General features: G+C 48.7%; 1 protein-coding gene across 2 annotated transcripts in view; it reads right to left on the bottom strand.

Moving 5' to 3' along the window:
- Positions 1-985: 985 nt before the first annotated feature.
- Positions 986-12626, bottom strand: part of LOC110519450 (CD5 antigen-like) — a 115582-nt gene continuing 103941 nt past the window's right edge. For both annotated transcript variants that reach the window (XM_036971869.1, XM_036971868.1), the window contains 5 exons: positions 3298-3603; positions 2894-3172; positions 1754-2074; positions 1562-1650; positions 986-1442 (listed from right to left, as the gene is read on the bottom strand). In XM_036971869.1, coding sequence (XP_036827764.1) covers positions 1308-1442; positions 1562-1650; positions 1754-2074; positions 2894-3172; positions 3298-3603 — 1130 coding nt within the window. In that variant the 3' untranslated portion in view covers positions 986-1307. The remainder of the gene's footprint in view (positions 1443-1561; positions 1651-1753; positions 2075-2893; positions 3173-3297; positions 3604-12626) is intronic.

The following is a 12626-nucleotide window of genomic DNA, read 5'->3' as shown; positions in this document are numbered from 1 at the left end:
GCTATAGGAGGACTGGCTCATTGTATTGGCTGGAAGGGAATGAATGTATAGAATGCGGTGGAGGCTGGTGGGCGGAGCTATAGGAGGACTGGCTCATTGTATTGGCTGGAAGGGAATGAATGTATAGAATGCGGTGGAGGCTGGTGGGCGGAGCTATAGGAGGACTGGCTCATTGTATTGGCTGGAAGGGAATGAATGTATAGAATGCGGTGGAGGCTGGTGGGAGGAGCTATAGGAGGACTGGCTCATTGTATTGGCTGGAAGGGAATGAATGTATAGAATGCGGTGGAGGCTGGTGGGAGGAGCTATAGGAGGACTGGCTCATTGTATTGGCTGGAAGGGAATGAATGTATAGAATGCGGTGGAGGCTGGTGGGAGGAGCTATAGGAGGACTGGCTCATTGTATTGGCTGGAAGGGAATGAATGTATAGAATGCGGTGGAGGCTGGTGGGAGGAGCTATAGGAGGACTGGCTCATTGTATTGGCTGGAAGGGAATGAATGTATAGAATGCGGTGGAGGCTGGTGGGAGGAGCTATAGGAGGACTGGCTCATTGTATTGGCTGGAAGGGAATGAATGTATAGAATGCGGTGGAGGCTGGTGGGAGGAGCTATAGGAGGACTGGCTCATTGTATTGGCTGGAAGGGAATGAATGGAACAGTATCAAACAGATCAAGTGTTTGACACCGTTCCACCTACTCCGTTTCAGCCATTACAATGATCCAGGTTTCTGAGGCTCCTCCCACCTTCCTCCACGGGTGGAATGCAAAACAGACCTAATTGAGCTAGTTTCTGAAATGAACCGAAACCCCATGTTACCCAGAACCCCATGTTACCCAGAACCCCATGTTACCCAGAACCCCATGTTACCCAGAACCCCATGTTACCCAGAACCCCATGTTACCCAAAACCCCATGTTACCAGAACCCCATGTTACTCAAACCCCATGTTACCCAAACCCCATGTTACCCAGAACCCCATGTTACCCAAACCCCATGTTACCCAAAACCCCATGTTACCCAAACCCCATGTTACCCCAAACCCCATGTTACCCAGAACCCCATGTTACCCCAAACCCCATGTTTCTCTGGTGGTAAAAACCAAACTAAATGAATAATGGTGGTTGCAGTCACTCCTTTTAGATTTCTTCCAAGGTTCTAGAAAGATAAACTCATTCTGAACTTGTTATTAAAATTAGAACCACTTCAGGTTTGTCACCACATTTTAAACACCAGTCCAATGCTGACCATCGATTTAAAACACAAAACTGACCTAAGATCAGCATGTAGGGTCAGATTAATTCTACTCCTACTCCGTCCCCTGGGCTGCTCTCTCCTCTCCCGGTCCAGCTTCAGCTCTGGAGCTCAGAGAGACCATCTCCATGGCATTGACATAAAGATCCATGCTGCTCACCCTGTTCACTCTCTTCTGCCTCCTGGTGGGCTAGGGAGGCACAGCACCAACAGTCAGACATTTACTCTCTAGTATCTCCATTCTCTCCTTCCCTCTCCCCCTCACCCTCTAGTTTAAATGACTTGTAACGTCTGAGTAAAGGTCTTTACCTTGTAGTACAGGTAGGAGGTGGTGATGGCTGTCAGTAGGATCAGCAGCACTACAACGTGTCTGATGATGAAGGCTGGCAGAGGAGAGGCTGCAAACAGAAACACCTTTGATGAGGGGACTGATCATCATCACATAGATCTGTGGGAAATCTGTCATTGACAAAGTTATAAGTCTGGTTCATGTTCAGTTACCTGTGATGGTGAGGGAGAGGAGCTCACTCTCAGAGGAGAAGTTATGAGAGAAAACATAATTGTCATAAACACAGCTGTAGTTCCCTCGGTGGGAGTCATCTGCAGCAGGGAAGAGGAAGGCAGCAGAGTGATTGACAGCTGGCTGGATCTGGGTTCTGTTGGAGCTGGTGAACGTGAGGAGGAAGGAGCCTCCTGGGTACTGTGGCTGAGTGGAGCAGGTGATGGTGAAGCTGTAGCCCCTGAACATCTCGGGCCCCTGGTGGCCCCTGAAGACCCCTCCCATTGGGTCAGTCAGGAAGATATCAGGCTGGACCAGGAGATCTGTAACAATAAAAGAGAACAAGAAAAACCTCTTCAACTAGTTTCCTATAGATATGACAATAACATCAGCATGTAACACTGCTAGCCACCCTCCCTCACAGGGCAACATGAGTAGTGGGCCTACAGTCACTGAGACAACATATGTTGATATCAGGCTGAAGCAGGACATCTGGAACTAGAGGAGAGAAAAATAAAACGTAGCTCCTCAACTACTTTCCTCATTTAGATATGACAATAACATGACATGTGACAGTGGTAGTGAGTAGAGACGTTCACTGAGATAACACTCAAATACAAAAGCATTCTGGGATATTTAAGTTGTATTTGATTCCTACTTGACTGAGTGATCTATTTAGTAAAGCAGACTGACATGTTAAACAGTCATCATGAGAGGTGCAGAGGAAGTTGTATGAATGAAGGAAATCAGTTGAATATAATTATAATATGTTGATATATTTCCTGAGCAGATCACTGTGAGTCCAGGAAGGAGATATAATACATGGACAAAAGTATGTGGAACTCAGCAGTGAGTTTTACAACAGAGGATTATTTGTAGGCTCTACGTGGTTCAACACCCGGCGGTCCGTTCTGTGAGCTTGTGTTGTCTACCACTTCACGGCTGAGCCGTTGTTGCTCCTAGACTTGCCACGTTAAGTCACTGAGATCTTCAGTAAGTCCAATCTACTGGCAATGTTTGTCTATGGAGATTTCATGGCTGTGTGCTTAATTTTATACACCTGTCAGCAAAAGGTGTGGCTGAAATAGCCGAATCCACTAAAGTCCACATACTTTTGGCCATATAGTGTATCTTGTTATTACCTGAGCAGATCACTGTGAGTCCAGGACAGAGATAATCCATTCTCCAACAATCCCTCAGTGAAGACTCAGACTCAGAACAGGAAACTCTAATCCCTCCAGTGGTGTTTCCAGGTAGTTCTGAAACATTGGAGCCACAACCCAGCTGTCTACACACTACTGCAGCTACATGCTTCTGGTCCCTGTCCTCAGCTCCCATAGTCCTCCACTCTCCCTGGTCGTACCACTCCACTCCACCAGCACAGCGACTGCCTCCTCCCACCAGCCTCACATCATCAGGCTCTGAGAAAAATAAAAGAGAGAGACAGTAATCTTACTATTTCTCACTAAAACACACCTATATTTTCTCTCATATTCTTCACTCCAGGTGAGAAACAATGTTGACTGAGTGACAAACTGTTTCTTACCTGAGCAGGTGAGTCCAACAGCATTACCAGGTGGGCAGGTGTTGTTTTCTCTGTCTGAGGTGTCACAGTCCAGGAGACGGGACTCTTTGCCTTTACACTGGAACTCTTTACCCCAGGTCTGACCCTCACCTTCTCCATAGAGCCCCCCCTGTAGAGCTGCAGGAGCCCCACAGCCAAACTCCACACAGACTACCTCTGCATCCTGCCGGTCAAAGTCAGCTTCACACACTGAGGCCCAGGACTGATTGGACTTCACCTCCACTCTCCCAGAGCAGAAACCAGCTCCATCCACAAGCCGCACAGACTCTGGAGAAAAAGAGTTGGTTGACCATTCAATCAGTTTGTTGATGACACTGTCAAGGACTAAACACAAATATGTTGGATAAAAGATAGTAGTTTGCTATGTTTGATACTGTAAGAGGTAGAAATGGGTTCTTAGTCACTCAAGATCGGGTTGGGAATAATGTGGGCAGGAGACAGGAATAAGTTCACTTCACTTTATAGAAAATAAACAGCTGGACATCCATCAGGCAGCTTCACTTCAGTACCATCTGAACTACAATGATCTGCCCATGAACATCTCCCATAAACCAATATGACAAACACAAATATAATGTTTAAATACATCTGACATCTCTCCCTCTATTTAAATGAAATAAAAACACATAAAACATGATACATGGTAATATTGTATAATGTATAAATAAATCTCTCAATATGACCAGTCTCTTACCTGAACAGGTCACATGATGATAATATTCACCATCACAGACACCTGGTCCTCCTCTGTTGTCACACTGTCTAGTAGAAGACTCATTTCCCCTGCATCTACGATATAGTCTGACTCCTATTCTTCCATCTTCAATCAGAGGTCCTCTAGATGCAGCTACAGGATTCCCACAGCCCTGCTGTCTACACACAACCGTAGCCTGTCTCATCAAGCTCCAAAACCACCTAAAACATAGACCTGACCACTCTCCTTCATGGAAGGCTTCCACTGTCCCAGAACAGGAAGTGGTTCCATTCACCAGTCTGACTGAGAGTTCAGCTGTAAACAGCAGAGAGGAAAACACAGTGGTGAGGACAGATGATGACAGTGATTCTGTTATTCTAACAGCAGTAGTGTTTTGTGGTTGACAAGTATTAGTAGTTCCATAAAACACTACTTGTTATTGGGGTTTAGAATAGTTTGTATGGACACATGAATTTCTCCATGTGGGATAATAAAGTTGACTAATATTGAACTGCTATAATCACTGTAGATTTATACTCTACCTACCTAGTGGACTGACACTTTGAGCCTGGAGATCTGAGGAGAAAGAGAGAGACAGAGGAGAAAGAGAGAGAAAGAGACAGAGAGACAGAGAGAAACAAAGGAGAAAGAGAGGAGTCAGAGGAAGAGAGAGACAGAGGTTAAATGAACATCAACATGACCTTTCATGATGTGATGGGGAAGACAGTCTTATCATGATGTTTCACATGTGTTTGGTTTCATAGTGACCAATGTTCTTCTGAGGGATAAAACCGCAAACATTAAGAGTGTTTACTCATCAGACCCACATATATAATAAATATACTATAATATACTACATTCAGGTGCTTTTAGTACTCACACATGAATCATATCCTGTTTGCAGGTCATGTGTTGTTTTGAGCCAGCAGTAAAAACACACTGACAGGGCAGTTCCTCTTATGGCCACTAGGTGGAAATATGGTGTTACAGACGCAGGACTGGAGACGAGAAAGAAGCATTGTCCCAATTATTTCTCCTAAAGTGTGCACTTGTTCCCTTCACTGAAATGACTGGTAAACTAAATATAGTGGAAACGCCCACTTGATAACAGTAGAGTCCTCTGAGTGGAACGGTGGGAGACAAACAGTACCTCCTCTCTTCTCTTCCTCTCCCCTTCTCTCATCCTCCTCTTCTCCCCCCTCTCCTCCCCCTTCTCATCTTCTCCTCATCTCTTCTCCCATCTTCTCCTCTCCTCCCCCTCTCCTTTCCCAGCTACTCCCCTCTCTCTCTACTCTCCACTCCTCTCCCCTCTCCTATCCTCCCCTCCTCCTCTCCTCTGCTAACCCCTTCTTCGCATCTCCCCCTCTCTCTTCTCCTAATCTCCTCTTCTCCCCCTTTCTTCTCCCATTCTCATCTCCTCTTCCCCCCACTCCCCTTCTCCACTTCTCCTCTGCTCTTCCCCCCCACTCCCCTTCTCCTATTCTCCTCTCCTCTTCCCCCCGACTCCTCTTCTCTTCCATCTTCTCCCCAATTATACTTGTCTCTTAATATCCACTCTACTCTTCTCCACTGTCTCATCTTCTCCCCCTCTCTTCTCTCCCTCCCTCTCTCATCCTCTTCTCCTCTTCTCGTCTCCCCCTCTTTTTTCCCTTTCTGCCCCTCCCCTCCCCTCTCCTCTCCTCCCCTCTCCTCTTCCCTCTCCTCTCCTCCCTCTCCTCTCCTCCCCCTTTATTCCCCCTCTTCTCCCCCTCTTCCCTTCTCCTCTCCTCCCTACTCTTATCCCTCTTTCTTCTCCTCTTCTCCCCCTCTCTTCTCCTCCCCCTCTCCTCTTCTCCTCCTCTATTCCCCCTCATCTTCCCCCCCTTCTCCTCTCCCCTCCTCTCCACTATCCTCTCCTCTCCCCTCTCCTCTTTACCCCTCATCTCCTCTCCTCTTCTCCCTTGTCTCTCCTCTTCCCTCTCCTCTCCTCTTCTTCCCTTTTCTCTCCTCTTCCACTCTCTTCTCCCCTCTCGTTTCCTCTACTCCCCCCTCTCTTCCCTCTCTCTTCTCCCCTTCTCACTTCTCCTCATCTCCCCCGTCCTCTTCTCCGCCACTCCTCTCCTACCCCCTCTCGCACTTCTCCCACTTCTCCTCTTCTCACTCCTCTCCTCTTCTCACTCCTCTCCTCTTCTCACTCCTCCTCTCTTATCCCTGTCTCCTCTCCTCTTCTCCTCCTCTCCCCCTCTCCTCTTCTCCTCCTCTCCACCTCTCCCCCTCTCCTCTTCTCCACCTATCTTCTCCTCCCCCTCTCCTCCTCTCCCCCTCTCCTCTTCTCCCCCTCTTCTCCTCTTCTCCCCCCTCTTTACTCTTATTCTGCCCCACCTCATATTCTTCTCCAATTCTGCCCCTCTCCTCTTCTCTCCCTCTCTTCCCCCCATTTCTCCTCTTCTACCCCCTCTCCTCCTCTCCCCCCCCTCTCCTCTCCTCTCCTCTCCTCCTCTCCTCCTCTCCTCTCCCCCCCTTCTCACACTACATTGACACTCTCACACCAAACCCACACACATTCATTCATAAACTACATAGGCTACACACACACACACACACACACACACACACACACACACACACACACACACACTTCTGCATTGATAATTTACTTATTCTGCTCTGTTCGTGTGTGTGTGTGTGTGTGTGTGTGTGTGTGTGTGTGCGTGTGTGCGTGTGTGTGTGTGTGTGTGTGTGTGTAGAAAACACATGTTGACTCACCCTGCTTGAAGAGAAACACCAAAGCCATCCTCCTCTTTCAAGTACCCTACAGGACTCCATTTTAGTTTTTTTTCTCCTAAATTACCTGGCTAAAATGCTTGCTAGCTAGCAGAACTTCCTGACATGGGCAGCGATGCGCCAAGCCAGCTAGTTAACATTAGCCTACTACATCTAGCTACATGTTGAACTTCCATCCTCTCAGGCCAGCTAGTTAACATTAGCCTACTACATCTAGCTACATGTTGAACTTCCATCCTCTCAGGCCAGCTAGTTAACATTAGCCTACTACATCTAGCTACAGTACATGTTGAACTTCCATCCTCTCAGGCCATCTAGTTAACATTAACCTACTACATCTAGCTACATGTTGAACTTCCATCCTCTCAGGCCAGCTAGTTAACATTAGCCTACTACATCTAGCTACAGTACATGTTGAACTTCCATCCTCTCAGGCCAGCTAGTTAACATTAGCCTACTACATCTAGCTACATGTCGAACTTCCATCCTCTCATGCCAGCTAGTTAACATTAGCCTACTACATCTAGCTACATGTTGAACTTCCATCCTCTCAGGCCAGCTAGTTAACATTAGCCTACTACATCTAGCTACATGTTGAACTTCCATCCTCTCAGGCCAGCTAGTTAACATTAACCTACTACATCTAGCTACATGTTGAACTTCCATCCTCTCAGGCCAGCTAGTTAACATTAGCCTACTACATCTAGCTACATGTTGAACTTCCATCCTCTCAGGCCAGCTAGTTAACATTAACCTACTACATCTAGCTACATGTTGAACTTCCATCCTCTCAGGCCAGCTAGTTAACATTAGCCTACTACATCTAGCTACATGTTGAACTTCCATCCTCTCAGGCCAGCTAGTTAACATTAGCCTACTACATCTAGCTACATGTTGAACTTCCATCCTCTCAGGCCAGCTAGTTAACATTAACCTACTACATCTAGCTACATGTTGAACTTCCATCCTCTCAGGCCAGCTAGTTAACATTAGCCTACTACATCTAGCTACATGTTGAACTTCCATCCTATCAGGCCAGCTAGTTAACATTAGCCTACTACATCTAGCTACATGTTGAACTTCCATCCTCTCAGGCCAGCTAGTTAACATTAGCCTACTACATCTAGCTACAGTACATGTTGAACTTCCATCATCTCAGGCCAGCTAGTTAACATTAACCTACTACATCTAGCTACATGTTGATCTTCCATCCTAACATTAACCACAATGAGATGCATTCATGTTTCTGTAAATGATGATGTTTGGCTTGTGATGTGATTGGTCTGAAGCCAAATCCAAACTGGCTTCCCTTTACACTTTTATTTGGTGCACCAGGACCATTCACAGCTGAGCTCACTCAGTTGAGCTCAATGCTGATTGGCTAATAATTAATAAAACACAACCTCCTGCCAAATGTACGATGATATAAGATACACATATTTCCCTCAGACTACAAGGACCCCAAAATAACTTGAAAACAAATATAATATTGACAAGCTCCTGTATCTGTTAGGTAAAATACCACAGTGTGTAATCATGTCAGCAGAATGTGTGACCTGTTGTGATGAGAACAGGGGAACCAGTGGAGAACAAACACCACAGTAAATAAAACCTAGGACTAGATTTATCACTTTAGTTCATTTCCCTCAACATTTGTACTTCTACTTTTTGCACACACAACTCACACTCTCCTAAACACCAGCTGATTGAGAGGTCCCTAGTGGAGCCAGGTGGCTAAGAGGGCCCTAGTGGAGCCAGCTGGCTGAGAGGGCCCTAATGGAGCCAGGTGGCTGAGAGGGCCCTAGTGGAGCCAGCTGGCTGAGAGGGCCCTAGTGGAGCAAGGTGTCTGAGAGGGCCCTAGTGGAGCCAGGTGGCTGAGAGGGCCCTAGTGGAGCCAGGTGGCTGAGAGGGCCCTAGTAGAGCCAGGTGGCTGAGAGGGCCCTAGTGGAGCCAGGTGGCTGAGAGGGCCCTAGTGGAGCCAGCTTGGCTGAGAGGGCCCTAGTGGAGCAGGCTGGCTGGGAGGGCCCTAGTGGAGCCAGGTGGCTGAGAGGGCCCTAGTGGAGCCAGGTGGCTGAGAGGGCCCTAGTGGAGCCAGGTGGCTGAGAGGGCCCTAGTGGAGCCAGGTGGCTGAGAGGGCCCTAGTGGAGCCAGCTGGCTGAGAGGGCCCTAGTGGAGCAGGCTGGCTGGGAGGGCCCTAGTGGAGCCAGGTGGCTGAGAGGGCCGTAGTGGAGCCAGGTGGCTGAGAGGGCCCTAGTGGAGCCAGGTGGCTGAGAGGGCCCTAGTGGAGCCAGGTGGCTGAGAGGGCCCTAGTGGAGCCAGCTGGCTGAGAGGGCCCTAGTGGAGCAGGCTGGCTGAGAGGGCCCTAGTGGAGCAGGCTGGCTGAGAGGGCCCTAGTGGAGCCAGGTGGCTGAGAGGGCCCTAATGGAGCCAGCTGGCTGAGGGGGCCCTAGTGGAGCAGGCTGGCTGAGAGGGCCCTAGTGGAGCAGGCTGGCTGAGAGGGCCCTAGTGGATCAGACTGGCTGAGAGGGCCCTAGTGGAGCAGGCTGGCTGAGAGGGCCCTAGTGGAGCAGGCTGGCTGAGAGGGCCCTAGTGGAGCAGGCTGGCTGAGAGGGCCCTAGTGGAGCAGGCTGGCTGTGAGGGCCCTAGTGGAGCAGGCTGGCTGAGAGGGCCCTAGTGGAGCAGGCTTGCTGAGAGGGCCCTAGTGGAGCAGACTGGCTGAGAGGGCCCTAGTGGAGCAGGCTGGCTGAGAGGGCCCTAGTGGAGCAGGCTTGCTGAGAGGGCCCTAGTGGAGCAGACTGGCTGAGAGGGCCCTAGTGGAGCAGGCTGGCTGAGAGGTCCCTAGTGGAGCAGGCTGGCTGAGAGGGCCCTAGTGGAGCAGGCTGGCTGAGAGGGCCCTAGTGGAGCAGGCTGGCTGAGAGGGCCCTAGTGGAGCCCTTCCTTTACTATTTCTCTCCCCTCCCCCATCTCTTCCCTTCTCTCTCTTTCTCTCTCCTCCACATTTCTCTCTCTCCCTCCCCTTCTCTCTCTTTCTCTCTCCTCCACATTTCTCTCTCTCCCTCCCCTTCTCTCTCTTTCTCTCTCCTCCACATTTCTCTCTCTCCTCCCCTTCTCTCCGTTACCCTCCTACCTCCCCTCCCCTCCTTTCTCACCGTCCCTCCTCTGTCCCCTCCCTTCCTCTCTCCTCCCTCTCGCTCTGCTCATTTATTTTGCGCACACGCTCTCTCTCTCTCTCTCTCTCTCTCTCTCTCTCTCTCTCTCTCTCTCTCTTGTTCTCTCTCTCTTCGTGACGTATAGTGTTGGACCTGTTGATTTTGACTCATAGACCTCTATCATCTCCACCCCTCCCTTCTCCTACTCTAACATAACACCAATATAATATATAATATATTCTCTCATTTACATTGAGACAGATACAATCAATCCTTGACACACTGAATATACAACAGTCAGATGCATGACACCATCACAACTTAACTGACATTAGTGCCTGTCCCCAGATGGACAGTTAGACTACAGTAAAGTACATTTACAGGTGATCACATCATTGTCCTGCTTTGAGACACATTTTTACTGTCTGCTTCCAGTAGCATGTTATTTTACTAACCCTGCAAATTATAATATATCTTACAATATCAAAACATATCTCAGTAACTGTCACAAGTGTGTAACAGCATCCTACCTGTGCTCCACAACAGGGTCATCAGTATCACTGCAGGTATCATATCTGTCTCTAACTGGGGCTCCACAGTCTGCTGTCATAAAGAGTGGACTGAAGAGTGGAAAATACTGCTAGGCTATATGACTTCTATCTCATTACATCCTAACGTCAATGATGTGAGATTAACTTCCTAGCAACTTATCTTGGATCAGTGGTTGAACACACTACAGCAAACTGATATGTTAAAAAAAAACTCAACAGCCTGCAACATTTCACATAGTGTCCTATAATATCACCTCTAACTTTCTACTGCTTGAGTTCACCTCTTATAGAATATTGGCTTAATGTTCCAGCACCTAAATATAAACACTTATCTTGGCCAGGTCGCAATTGTAAATGAGAACTTGTTCTCAACTTGCCAACCTGGTTAAATAAAGGTGAAATTTAAAAAAAATGTCCTTGCTTCAGGGCCTGAGTTACAGGCAGTTAGATTTGAGTTTGTCATTTTAGGCGAAAATTGAAAAAAAGGGGCCAATCCTTAAGAGTTTCAGAGATTAAGAGTCTCTACTTAAGAGTCTCTCTCGCCATAGGCAGAGAGAATACAGGCTATGTGCCCAGTGCCCACAAAATAAGGTGGAAATTGAGCTGCAACTCCTAACCTCCTGTTTAATGTAGTACGATATAGGAGACATATTCTGTCAGATTACAAAGACCCCAAAATAACTTGAAAAAGAATATGTAATATTGACAAACTCCTGTTTCTGTTAGGTGAAATACCACAGTGTGTAATCATGTCAGCAGAATGTGTGACCTGTTGTGATGAGAACAGGGTAACCAGTGGAGAACAAACACCACAGTAAATATAACCTAGGACTAGATTTATCACTTTAGTTAATAACCCTTGACATTTGTACTTCTACTTTTTGCACACACAACTCACACTCTCCTACACACACCAACTGGCTGAGAGGGCCCTAGTGGAGCCAGGTGGCTGAGAGGTCCCTAGTGGAGCCAGCTGTCTGAGAGGGCCCTAATGGAGCCAGGTGGCTGAGAGGTCCCTAGTGGAGCCAGGTGGCTGAGAGGGCCATAGTGGAGCCAGGTGGCTGAGAGGGCCCTAGTGGAGCAGGCTGGCTGAGAGGGCCCTAGTGTAACCAGATGGCTGAGAGGGCCCTAGTGTAACCAGATGGCTGAGAGGGCCCTAGTGTAACCAGATAGCTGAGAGGGCCGTAGTGTTGCAGGCTGGCTGTGAGGGCCCTAGAGGAGCCAGCTGACTGAGTGGGCCCTAGTGTTTCCAGATGGCTGAGAGGGCCCTAGTGGAGCAGGCTGGCTGAGAGGGCCCTAGTGGAGCAGGCTGGCTGAGAGGGCCCTAGTGGAGCAGGCTGGCTGTGAGGGCCCTAGTGGAGCAGGGCCCTGGCTGGCTGAGAGGGCCCTAGTGGAGCAGGCTGGCTGAGAGGGCCCTAGTGGAGCAGGCTGGCTGAGAGGGCCCTAGTGGAGCAGGCTGGCCTAGAGGGCCCTAGTGGAGCAGGCTGGCTGAGAGGGCCCTAGTGGAGCAGGCTGGCTGAGAGGGCCCTAGTGGACAGGCTGGCTGAGAGGGCCCTAGTGGAGCCCTTCCTTTACTATTTCTCTCCCCTCCCCCATCTCTTCCCTTCTCTCTCTTTCTCTCTCCTCCACATTTCTCTCTCTCCCTCCCCTTCTCTCTCTTTCTCTCTCCTCCACATTTCTCTCTCTCCCCTCCCCTTCTCTCTACCTTCCGCTTCTCTCTCCTTCTCTCTCCTCCACATTTCTCTCTCTCCCCTCCCCTTCTCTCCGTTACCCTCCTACCCCCCCTCCCCTCCTTTCTCACCGTCCCTCCTCTGTCCCCTCCCCTCCTCTCTCCTCCCTCTCGCTCTGCTCATTTATTTTGCGCACACGCTCTCTCTCTCTCTCTCTCTCTCTTGTTCTCTCTCTCTTCGTGACGTATAGTGTTGGACCTGTTGATTTTGACTCAGCTCATAGACCTCTATCATCTCCACCCCTCCCTTCTCCTACTCTAACATAACACCAATATAATATATAATATATTCTCTCATTTACATTGAGACAGATACAATCAATCATTGACACACTGAATATACAACAGTCAGATGCATGACACCATCACAACTTAACTGACATTAGTGCCTGTCCCCAGATGGA

The sequence above is a fragment of the Oncorhynchus mykiss genome, unplaced genomic scaffold, assembly GCF_013265735.2.
Source record: "Oncorhynchus mykiss isolate Arlee unplaced genomic scaffold, USDA_OmykA_1.1 un_scaffold_85, whole genome shotgun sequence".
Classification (NCBI taxonomy): Eukaryota; Metazoa; Chordata; class Actinopteri; order Salmoniformes; family Salmonidae; genus Oncorhynchus; species Oncorhynchus mykiss.
The sequence above is the reverse complement of the archived record's forward strand: the minus strand, read 5'-3'. Positions and strand labels throughout refer to the sequence as shown.